This window comes from Mustela lutreola, chromosome 5, assembly GCF_030435805.1.
Source record: "Mustela lutreola isolate mMusLut2 chromosome 5, mMusLut2.pri, whole genome shotgun sequence".
NCBI lineage: Eukaryota > Metazoa > Chordata > Mammalia > Carnivora > Mustelidae > Mustela > Mustela lutreola.
This window is the reverse complement of record NC_081294.1, coordinates 73,170,116-73,182,228: the sequence shown is the minus strand read 5'-3', so window position 1 is coordinate 73,182,228 and position 12,113 is coordinate 73,170,116. Positions and strand designations below refer to the sequence as shown.

The following is a 12,113-nucleotide window of genomic DNA, read 5'->3' as shown; positions in this document are numbered from 1 at the left end:
TGCTCTGCCAAATACATAAAATCTAAAAATAAATAAATAAATAAAGACTTTGGGAGTAACTAAAAGAAGGTATATATATTTATAATTTCACAAGAATTAATCAAATTTATACAAAAATCTTTAAGGAAATTTAATATTAAGCAATATGATGTTTAATGTTTTATAACCTTCCAAATATGATAGTGTTACCAAGTTGTTTAAAAGGGAATTTATGATACTAGGTTGAATACCCCAGTGAATTTTCAAATCCCAATTCTATATGTACTAATCATGCTGTTCTCGTTTGCTTAAATACCTTACTTCTAGGGGCACCTGGCTGGCTCAGAAGGAGGAACACGCAACTCTTGATCATGAGTTCCAGCCCCATGGGGGGTGGGGGGGGTGTTCAAGATTACTTAAAAAAAAAACCTTTAAAAAGTAAAACGGGGCACCTGGGTAGCTTAGCCATTGCGTCTGCCTTCAGCTCAGGTCAGGATCCCAGGGTCCTGGGATCAGGCCCTGCGTTGGGCTCCCTGCTCAGCAGGAAGCCTGTTTCTCCCTCTCCTACTCCCCATTTGTGTTCCCTGTCTAGTTGTGTCTCTGTCACATAAGTAAATAAAATCTTAAAAATTGTTTTAAAAGTAAATAATAAAAATAAATTAAAAACCTTACTACTAGAAATTGAAAACTCAAAAGTGAAAATTCCCAATTACGAGTTTGGTAATAAAAAAATTTTTATAGGGGCACCTGGGTGGCTCAGTCAGTTAAGTGTCTGCCTTCAGCTCAGGTTATGATCTCAGGGTCCTGGGATTGAGCCCTGTATCAGGCTCAGCAGGGAGCTCAGCGTGCTTCTCCTGTGCCTGCTGCTCCCCTTGCTTATGCTTTCTCTCTCTCTGTCAAATAAATAAATAAAATATTTAAAAAATTTTTTTCTAAATAAAAAATAATTTTTCATAAATAAAAATGAAAATGAATACCTTTATAAATACCTTCTAATTTCACATGTATGAATATTAAAAATTGTTTCATTACTCCATATTTGCACTGGAGTATAAATTAAGATACTTGACAAAATAGCCTTTATAAGTTAGCATGTGCAGACTTAACATTAGACAGTTCAGTTTCTCTCATTTTATTTTTAAATGGCTCCATTTCTCAGGACAGAGTAACACAAATACAAGTTGCAGCCCTTGGGGCTGGATGAGACCGTATTCATGTGCTCTCCTAAAAGCAGCAGCTCAGCTCCCAAAAGAGAAATTACAAATCTTAGAAGTTAGAGAAAGGTGGAGACTAGGGATTCTAATTATACAAGAAAAGTCAATTAATGACAATGGAAGTCTATTCTTCACAACAGTATTAAGACAAACTCAATGCTTTTAAATCAGGGAACCTGCCATTCCATTCCTAATCAAATGATTTTACAACCCCTATCAAGTACAAGAATTACATAAAGGTGTAAAGCCATCTGCCTCCTTAGAGACACTGCAGTATTGAAGAGAAGGTGCTTTTTGGTAAGCTTCTCCTGCTGAGTGCTGCAAGCTTCATGGTACTTCAGAGCCCCAGTAATTAAGGAGTTCATGACAAAAGATAAAAGTGAAAAAGTAGACACAGAGATCTGTGAAAACTTCGCCCATTTTGCTATAGGTATCCATCGATCGATTTATCACTTCAGCAGGAATTCCAGATAATAGAAGGGCAGCTGTTAGTACAGTTGTCTTTATCTTCTTTTCACCCTGTATACAGAAAGACTTTGATAAATCTTACAGCTTTCAGAAGACTACTTAAGCTATACACAAACATTATCAGTGCTATTATTTTTGCCTGAATCAAACCTGTTAATGAAGTTTCAAAACATCAGTCAGTAATATATTAGCATCTACTAAGTGTATAATATGTAAAGCAGCAAACTGGTTAAAGGTGTAAAGTGTAAAGTGTAAAGTGGCCGAAGACAGACACTCAACTGACTGAGCCACCCAGGCACCCAGAACATGTATTCCCTGATGAAATTTTCTTGGCTAATTTTTAAAGACATTTAAGGCTGAATTTTCATTTACTTAGTGATTTGGTATCGCCAAATCTAGTCACATGATTAAAAACCTTTAACCAAGTTCTCAAAGTGAAAAAAAAAGTCTTATCTTGGAAGGAAGGCAAGACAAATAACAATTTAAGATATATACAACAGCCAAGACAAAAACAGAAAAAACACTAATACACGAGACATAAATAACTGTTAAATGCAGTACATGAATAATGTATGGCACAGTGGCTCAAAGAAGATAGAAACTTACTCCAGGGTTAGGTGTATAAAGAAAGCCCAGGGAAGGATTTCAAAGGGAAGTAAAATAAAAAACAGACCTTCAGGAATGACCAAGATTTAGATGGACAAAAATGAGAGGAGAAATCTTATTGGAGGTACATCTTAGACAACAAAAGTAAGAGAAGAGTAATAGCCATACTTTATTATTTGTGACAGAATCATAGGAACATTCTATAGAGCTCTAACGGTCATGCAAAGGAATTCACACTTGTTACACATGTAGTAGGATTATCAATGAACATCTATTTCCTTTCCTTAAGATTTTATTTATTATTTGACAGAGAGAAAGAGACAGTGGGAGAGGGAACACAAGCAGGGGGAGTATGAGAGGAAGAAGCAGGGAGTCTGATGTGGGGCTCAGCTGGGATCATGACCTGAGCCGAAGGCAGACACTCAACTGACTGAGCCACGCAGGCACCCAGAACATGTATTCCCTGATGAAATTTTCTTGGCTAATTTTTAAAGACATTTAAGGCTGAATTTTCATTTACTTAGTCGATTTGGTATCACCAAATCTAGTCACATGATTAAAAACCTTTTTAAATATATTTTTTTTTTCTTTTGAGAGAGTATGAACAAGGAGAAGAGGCAAAGGGAGAAGCAGACTGTCCGCACAGCAGGGAGCCCAACACAGGACTCAAACATAGGACCCAGGGATCATGGCCTGAGCCAAAAGCAGCTGAGCCCCCAAAATTTCTAAATATAAAAAGGTATTGTTACCCAAGAGAAATCATAGGCCACTTTAGACATAATAACCAATAACTGGAAACAACCCTAGACAGATGTCCCTGGACAGGAGATCAGATAAACAAATGGATACAGTCACACAATGGAATATTTGTCAGAAAAAACAAAGGCGGGGGGCGGGGCGGTAAGGCCCAATATACTCAACAACATGGATGGATCTCAAAATTATGGAGAATAAAAGAAGCCTTGTACAAAAAAGTATGTATAGGAATGATCTCACATGTATAAAGGGGCGCCTGGCTGGCTCAGTCAGTAGAACATGCAATTCTTGATCCTGGGATTGTAAATTCAAGCCCCACAATGGAGACTACTTAATATCTTTTTTGTTTATTTAAAGACTTTATTTATTTATTTGAGAGAGAGAGATCACAAGTAGGCAGAGAGGCAGGCAGAGAGAGAGAGGGAGAAGCAGGCTCCCCACTGAGCAGAGAGCCCGATGCAGGGCTCTATTCCAGGACCCTGGGATCATGACCTGAGCTGAAGGCAGAGGCTTAACCCACCTAGGGGCCACCTAGGTGCCCTGAGATTACTTAATATCTTTTTTTTTTTTAAGATTTTATTTATTTATTTGACAGAGAGAGATCACAGTAGGAGAGAGGAAGGGAAGAGATCACAGAGAGAGAGGAAGGGAAGCAGGCCCCCTGCTGAGCAGAGAGCCCGATGTGGGACTCAATCCCAGGACCCTGAGATCATGACCTGAGCCGAAGGCAGCGGCTTAACCCACTGAGCCACCCAGGCGCCCAAGATTACTTAATATCTTATTTTTTTTTTTTTTTTTTAAAGATTTTATTTATTTATTTGACAGAGAGAAATCACAAGTAGTCGGAGAGGCAGGCAGAGAGAGAGGGAAGCAGGCTCCTGGCTGAGCAGAGAGCCCGATGCGGGACTCGATCCCAGGACCCCGAGATCATGACCTGAGCCGAAGGCAGCGGCTTAACCCACTGAGCCACCCAGGCGTCCCAACTTAATATCTTAAAGAAAAAAAAAAAAGGGATGCCTGGGTGGCTCAGTGGGTTAAGCGGCTGCCTTTGGCTCAGGTCAAGATCCCAGGGTCCTGGAATCGAGTCCCACATCGGGCTCCTTGCTTGGCAGGGAGCCTGCTTCTCCCTCTGCCTCTGCCTGCCACTCTGTCTGCCTGTGCTCACGCTCTCTCTCTCTCTAACAAATAAATAAATAAAATCTTAAAAAAAGAAAAATAAAAAGAGGTACTGAAACGGGCAAAAACTAATCTACAGTGGGAAAAAGGAAATCAGGTCCTCAGTCTGTAGGGGCTGAAGCTGACTGGAAAGGGGCACAGTGGAACATCCCCACAGTCACATTCTAAACCTTGAAAACATTTGGGTTTCACAGGGTGAAAAACTCATTAAATGGTATACTAAAGACTTGAACATTTCACTGTAAAAAAAATCTTACTTTAAAAAAAAAGAACCATAAACCACCACTGAATTGTAGTTAATGACATGTAGGCCAAAATGTGCAGAGGTAAAGTATACTGATGTCTACAACTACAACATACTCTGAAATACATGAAAATATAACAAAATGTTAATTATAGAATTTAGGTCATCAGTGTAAATGGTAGTTCACTGCCAATTCTTTAAACATTTCTGTGAGTTTAAAAACTGTGCTAAGGCGGGACGCCTGGGTGGCTCAGTGGGTTAAACCTCTGCCTTCGGCTCAGGTCACGATCCTAGGGTCCTGGGATGGAGCCCCACATCGGGCTCCTTGCTCAGCCGGGAGCCTGTTCCCCCCTCCTCCTCTGCCTGACTCTCTGCCTACTTGTGATCTCTCTCTCTCTGTCAAATAAATAAATAAAATATTTTAAAAATAATAAAAAATAAAAACTGTCATAAGGGGCATCTGGCTTGCTCCTTTGGTGGAGCATGAAACTCTTGATCTCAGGGTTCTGAGTTCAAGTCCCATGTTGGACGTGGAGATTACTTTAAAAAAAAGTCCTGGAGTACCTGAGTGGCTCAGTCAGTTGAGCACCTGACTCTTGATTTCAGCTCAGGTTGTGATCTCATGGTCCTGGGATGGAGTACTCAGTGGGAATGAGCTCTGTGCTCAGTGGGAAGTCTGATTTGGATTCTCTCTCTCCCTCTACCCTCCCCTCCCCACCCCCTACACACAAGCTCTCTTTCAAACAAACAAACAAAACTCTTAAAAAATAAAAAATAAGGGGCGCCTGGGTGGCTCATAGCTTAAGCATCTGTCTTCGGCTCAGACTGATTCCAGAGTCCTAGGATGGAGTGCTCAGCGAGGAGCCTGCTTCTCCCTCTCCCTGCCTCTCTGCCTACTTGTGTTCTCTTTCTCTCTCTGTCAAATAAATAAAAGTAAAATAAATCTTTAAAAAAAAGTTACAACAAAATTTTTGGTTGAGAAAAAAGTATATAGTAATTTCCCTTCCTTTTCTCTCCCCCATTTACCTAGTAACCCATACACACTCCTGCGCAAATAACTACTGTTAATAGTTTCATGCAATATTCGTCGAGTATATAGGTGTCTGGCTGGCTCAGTCAACGGAGTGTGTGACTCTTGATCTTGGGGTTGTAGAGTTTTTTTTTTCCCTTTTCTTTTTTTTTCTTTTTTTTAAAGTAGGCTCCGTGCCCAGTGTAGAGCCCAACATGGGGGTCAAACACATGACCATGAGATAAAAACCTGAGCTGAGGGGCACCTGGGTGGTTCAGTCAGTTAAATGGCTGCCTTCAGCTCAGGTTATGATCTCAGGGTACTGAGACTGAGTCCTCTATCAGGCTCCTTGCTCAGTGGGGATGCTGCTTCTCCCTCTTCCTCACCCACAACTCCACATGTGCTCTCTCTCTCAAATAAATAAATAAAATCTTAAAAAATTCTTCCAGGGACGCCTGGGTGGCTCAGTTGGTTGGACGACTGCCTTCGGCTCAGGTCATGATCCTGGATTCCTGGGATCGAGTCCCGCATCGGGCTCCCAGCTCCATGGGGAGTCTGCTTCTCTCTCTGACTTTCTCCTCGCTCATGCTCTCTCTCAAATAAATAAATAAAATATTTAAAAAAAAAAAAAAAAATTCTTCCAAAGTGTCTTCACACATATACAAGAAAATAAAGTATCCATTTTTCTCTTCTTCTTTTTTTTTTTTTTTTTAAAGATTTTATCCATTTATTTGAGAGAGACAGAGAGAGAGAGAAAGCACGAGCAGGAGAGAAAGAGGGAGATAGAGAATCTAAGCAGACTCCATGCTGAGTGTGGTGCCCGAGTGTGGGCTTGATCCCAGGACCCTGATGTCATGACCTGAGCTGAAACCAAGTCAGATGCTTAACCAACTGTGTCACCCTGGCTCCCCTATTTTCCTCCTTTTTATGAAAAAAGTAGCATACTTTAGATCGTATTCTGCATTTTGCTTTCTTCTCTTAATATTTCTGGGCAACCTCACCATTATCCATATATCAGAGCTTCATCATTCTCAACGGATATGCCATAATTTAATGAGTCATTTATTAGTAGACATCTTCGCTGTTTCTAAACTTTGCTATTGCAAAACTATAATCAATCTTTCAATAAATATACACCTATATCATTCAAAAAAGTTAAATAAATTTACAAATAAAATTACATTCCTTTCTGTATTATATATATAATCTATTTAACTCTTCGTGAATGTAAATGTTTCAAATCCATTGAAAACACACATGAGGTCTTTCAGTGCATTATAAATGATTAAGCAAAAGACCAAGTAGCAGTTTTTCAGTAAAAATCTCACACAAGAGATACCTGGGTTAAGTGTCTGCCTTCAGTTCAGGTCATTATCCCAGGTTCCTGGGATTGTGCCCCACATTGGGGTTCCTGCTCAGTGGAGACCCTGCTTCTCCTTCTCTCTCTGCCCCTCCCCTCCTTGCTCATGCTCTCTGTCTGGCTCTCACTCTATCTCAAATAAATAAGTAAAATCTTAAAAAAAACAAAAAACAGGGGCGCCTGGGTGGCTCAGTGGGTTGAGCCGCTGCCTTCGGCTCAGGTCATGATCTCGGGGTCCTGGGATCGAGCCCCGCATCGGGCTCTCTGCTCAGCGGGGAGCCTGCTTCCTCCTCTCTCTCTGCCTGCCTCTCTGCCTGCTTGTGATCTCTCTCTGTCAAATAAATAAATAAAAAATCTTAAAAAAAAAAAAAACAAAAAACAAAAAACCTCACACAAAACTCAATTACATCAGTGAGGTTACTTTCCACGCCAGCCAAGTCCTGTAAAACTGTGTATATATTTGTAGTTAAGCAGACTAGGTAAACACGGACACTCTCCATGATTCTGTTTTTCAATTTTGGCCAACTATTTCTTGGAAATACCAGGGCCTTGACATTAAAGACACAGTGCATGTTATTAGGCATCCAGTAAAGAGCATAGTAAGATAAATGAACCCATTTTAAAATTAATTTCCTTTATTACAGATAAAATGTATTACTAAATTCACTAAATAATTAAACTGAATATTTTCTCAGAAAAGTATTATTCAAACTCTGTGGTTAAGTTTTCCCCCCAATCCATGATGGACCAACATTTTTGTAAAACATGAAAAATGTTACAGCAATGTCAAATTGCCAAAAAGTTTCTATCACTCACTTTCTGAACTTGTTACAAAAAAAAATAAATAGTTTTAAGATCAGCATTGGTTGGCCAATGACACTTCTAGTAGCACTGATTCAGACAATGAGTATGACTAATTTTTTTTAAGTTCTTAAAATCATCTAGTCATCAATCAGTCTAAATACATCACCATAATTTAGAAAAAGTTTTAATTTACCTTGGGAAAATATTTGTATAGTCCCATGTACGCAAGTTGTAAAGTAAGAAACGGAGCAAATATAGACTGTGAAGACAGAAAATAAAATTATGTATTTTCAACATCATCATTCAAATCAAATCAACAGCAGCTATAAAATTCTAAGCAAAAAAACTGTAAAAAAAATACATATATATTTAATTGTAGTAGCTGAAAGCAGTCTTGTTTCTGCACAAGGGTAAAAAAATAAAGGGACTGGATCTCCTTATCATAAAATATATCTCTCAAGTCAAGTCACATTCTTTCAATGTACCCCAAAATGGCTACTCTCACAAAAACTTATTCTTTTAAGGATTTAAAATATTCAGTGGTGACAGATGTATAAAACATTATGCAGTAACATCTCTCTCATCTAGAAGTAATCAAACAACAATTTCAAAGCACACATAAAAGGCCCAGTACTCACTAGATGCCATCCATTCCCAGACACTCGGACAAGAAATTATCTCATTAGCTATACCACTGGCACCTAAATGACAAGCTATTCTTACTGTAGGTAAAATGGTGTGGTTATCTTGCTTCTTGCACAATAAAACTGAAAAGACCAAAATGATAATTAATTTACATTTATTCTTAAAATTAAAAATATTATGAAGGGAGTGAAAGAGCAAACATTACCAGATGGATGTATAATGAAAGCTGTGAGAAATAGCAGCTGTAAATCTGATCTGATCTGATAGCAAAAAAACAGAAAAACAAAAAAACCCAAAAAACCGCAAACAAACAAAAAGCCTCCTCACACATAAATAGGACATTAACTTTAAAAATCTTAAAAGCACAGAGCCCTTAAGGGGGGGGGGAAGCAGCTACATATCTCATTAAATGCTGAAAGCCATAATAACAATGTAATGTCAAATTAAGTCTGTACAACGGAATCTCTTTAAGAAAAAATGTGCATAAAATAGATTTTAAAAAACTTTCTTGATGAATAATATAAACTTTAATTATCTCAAAAATTTGCTTTGAGCTCACTAGTTGGTAGTTATTCCTAAAATGTCTAGTGAATGGAAATACTTCTAAGAGCAAGACACTGAACTATGAACTATGCTTTTCTTCATTTCTCCTGGCAGGTGAAAGCACCAAGAATATGGGACTGCCATTATGATACTACAACATTATGAAATGCTGAAGTGCTTGCTGAATCACAGAAAAATTACATCTGTTTCGGACCACAGAACTGCATTTTGAGGTTCAAATTATTTGAAAAGTGGTAATTTATATATAGTACATGTAAATACTTTACCCTTTGATTTCGGAAAGAAACTGCGTAAGTTAAAGCCTAGCTATCACTTAGAACTATGTGACCTTGGGCAAATGATTTAACCTCTGAGTCTTCATTCCCCCATCCATAAAACACAGAATCAGAAGGATGAGGTTCAATGACTCAATACATGTAAAGCATTCAGAATGCTACCTAGAGTATAGAAAAAGTTAAGCAATTATTATTGGGCTCTGTATTTTACCAGAACATTTCATCTATATCTAAGGTGAACAACAGTTTATATCTCCAAAGAGCCATATGAATCTGGTTAATAGTAATACTGGAAATCAATTCCATGGAGTAAAAGGATTCGTTCCATAGCCAATTTGCAGTTTCCACTCTGCTGCTTACCAAGTATTTGCAAACAAAAGCTCTGACTCCAAGGGCAAGAAGAGCACATCCCACCAATCTAAATATTCGAAAAGAGTCAAATTCTTCTGTTGTATTTCCATCTTCTTGATTGGGTTTTTCACTAATCAGCTGTTTTCGTAGCTTCATTGCTTCTTCAAATCTCGAGAGGTATTGTTCAAGGCCATGGCGAGAACCCCTCTGGATAGTGTCTGCTGTCAGGTCCCCTCTGTTCCGCTGCCGGAGCTCAAGGTTTACATCATTACTACACTCAGGTGGTTTAATGAAAGAGTCCAATTTGTCTCCCAGCTGAGTCCCCTTTACCTCAGCCATACCACTTTGCTGGTCAGTCGTTCCTGTACTGACCGAATCGCCCAGCACTACTCGCTTTGAAACTGAAGGAATGGTGAGGGAGTTCAATTTGTCACTGTCCTGCTGCTTTGATTTTGTTTGACCTTCGTCTTCTGAGAAAAGAAATTTAGAAGTCTTATGTAGTATATACTGGCAAACACCTTTCATATTAAAAAATATGCCGCTACTGCTAGAACTCTGCAGTCTCTGAATCTAAATACTGATTCTGCATAAAACATAAACTGTTTCCTTCCTCTCCACCCTTAGAATATATACCACCCCAAAAGAGGATACAACCCAAACTTTGGGAGTAGGAAGATAAAACTAGGAGACAAAGTGGGAAAGATGATCATGGATAGAGCAAGCTATAAAGACCAGGTTTTCACGGATAATATCTCCCAGAAGAATGACTACATTGCCTGCTCTAATTTATTTGATTAAAAATATAAAATCATTAAAGCTTTTTAAAAATCTGTATTTTAATACTACTTTCTGAATCCAGAGTCCTGCCAGCATAGGGTGTGGCATATCCTACAGTAAAGCTACTGTTTACGTAATCCTTCTACTGTAGTGAGGGAGCCATTTGTAGGTAACTAAGCAGTTTGAAGATGCTGCTCTGCTTTAAAAGCAAAACAAAACCTTTAGTGACCGAATTTTCAAAGCAAAAGAACAAAATACAGAATATAGCTTGAGAAGGACAATAAATGTCTTCGGAAATAATATCCTGTTGATAATCATTAAAAGGAAAAATGTGTCTTCTAACTATTGCTCTAGAAGAATTTGAAAGAGTGCTTATTACCTTTCCTGGTAACTTGGGAACTATCCAAAAGTTCACTGCTGTCTAGCTAAAGCCCACAGAAATCACAAAGCTTTAAGTAGCTTGCAAACACTGAATAAAAGTCAATCACAAAAGGCAACCAATGGAAACTTAGAGAACACTAGCACATACTCAGTGCTCAATAAATATTCACATGAATACTCATTGAATTGTACATGCACTGGGCGAGAAATGAGGAACTCTCTTTAGGGTTAAATGCGGCTCCCGACATCAATCGTATCAATCTCAGCACACTAGGAGAGAAGACCTCAGGGGGGCACGACCCACTTGCTGGGGGTACAAAGAACGGTCACCCAGTTTTATCTTCCTGTTGTAGAAAGCCTGTAGATGACAGTGTTGAGGACACTGAACACAGACACCAGACTATGACCGTAAGAGTCCCATTTCCACGTACGAAGGACTAGGGAGCTGTTCAGTAAACACAAGAGCGGGAGGGCCGACAGAGTAACGGCGAAACGCAAAAGAAGGCAGACAGACGCTAGGAAAGGCACTGGAAGGGAAAGCATTTGGAACGGAAATAAAGGAGTCATTTCCCTGAGGCGCACAATAGAGCCATCTGACAGGATAAAAGGTGCGCCCTGCAAGAGAGGGGAGGGCGTGGGGAACGAAAAAGGGGACTCTCTCGCATAACTGGGCACAGGGCACCATGGCATAGGAGCCAAGGCTTCGCAGCCTGCGGCGGAGATGGGGGACAATCTTAGAGCGAAGCCCACGGAAAACTGAAAGGGACTAGAAAGGTCCGGGGGTTAATTAAGTGAGAACTTGGGACATCACCTAAGAAACGGAGACAAGAGGGGAGATCAGAGAGCAGAGCTTTTTCAAAAGGCCAGAGGGGCGTTACAGGGAAAGCAAGAACGATCCCGAAGACTCAGAGCGGTGGGTGGGAGAGTGAGGGAAGACGGGAGGCTCTCACCCGTGCCACTCCCGGGCCTGTGAAAGCCCATGATCCGGTTGATGCGCTGTTCCGAGTTCATAAGCAGCTTCCTCCGCCGCAGCTCGGCCCGACGCTGGGAAGCCGACAGGCCTGAGTTCGCCAGAGCCCCTGGCCGGTCGCCGCTGTCAGGCGCGACGGTCACCGGCTCCATCTCCCCCACCAAAACCAGGGAATGCTAACGGTGGTGAAAAGGTGGCAACCGCGCCGCAGATGACTTAAGGCCAGGCCGCAGGGCGCGAGCCCACCCCCTGCCGTAGGCCCGCCCCCTGCCGTAGGCCCGCCCCCTGCCGTAGGCCCGCCCCCTGCCGTAGGCCCGCCCCCTGCCGTAGGCCCGCCCCCTGCCGTAGGCCCGCCCCTGCAACGCCGAGCCTGAGAGGCGGGCTAAGCACGCGTGCTGCCGGACCGGACAAAGCGCGGGGCTTGCGCCGCCATCTTGAATGAGGGCAGAGTGCACCTCCCAGTCCCGTCTGCCTGGGTTGGCCCTAGTTGCTCCTTTACCTCCGCCCCTCGCCCCCGCCACTGGGTTTCTCTGA

The 12,113-nt window shown here is 40.9% G+C and overlaps 1 protein-coding gene across 1 annotated transcript; it reads right to left on the bottom strand.

Annotated features, from left to right (window-relative positions):
* Positions 1 to 1,095: 1,095 nt before the first annotated feature.
* On the bottom strand, positions 1,096 to 11,854 carry CAMLG (calcium modulating ligand). Its single transcript, XM_059174607.1, has 4 exons — positions 11,560 to 11,854; positions 9,461 to 9,921; positions 7,810 to 7,875; positions 1,096 to 1,712 (listed from the first exon to the last, which is right to left on the bottom strand). The coding sequence occupies exons 1-4, from the start codon at positions 11,729 to 11,731 to the stop codon at positions 1,521 to 1,523; spliced, it is 891 nt and encodes a 296-aa protein (XP_059030590.1). The 5' UTR covers positions 11,732 to 11,854; the 3' UTR covers positions 1,096 to 1,520.
* Between the last annotated feature and the right edge of the window lie 259 nt (positions 11,855 to 12,113).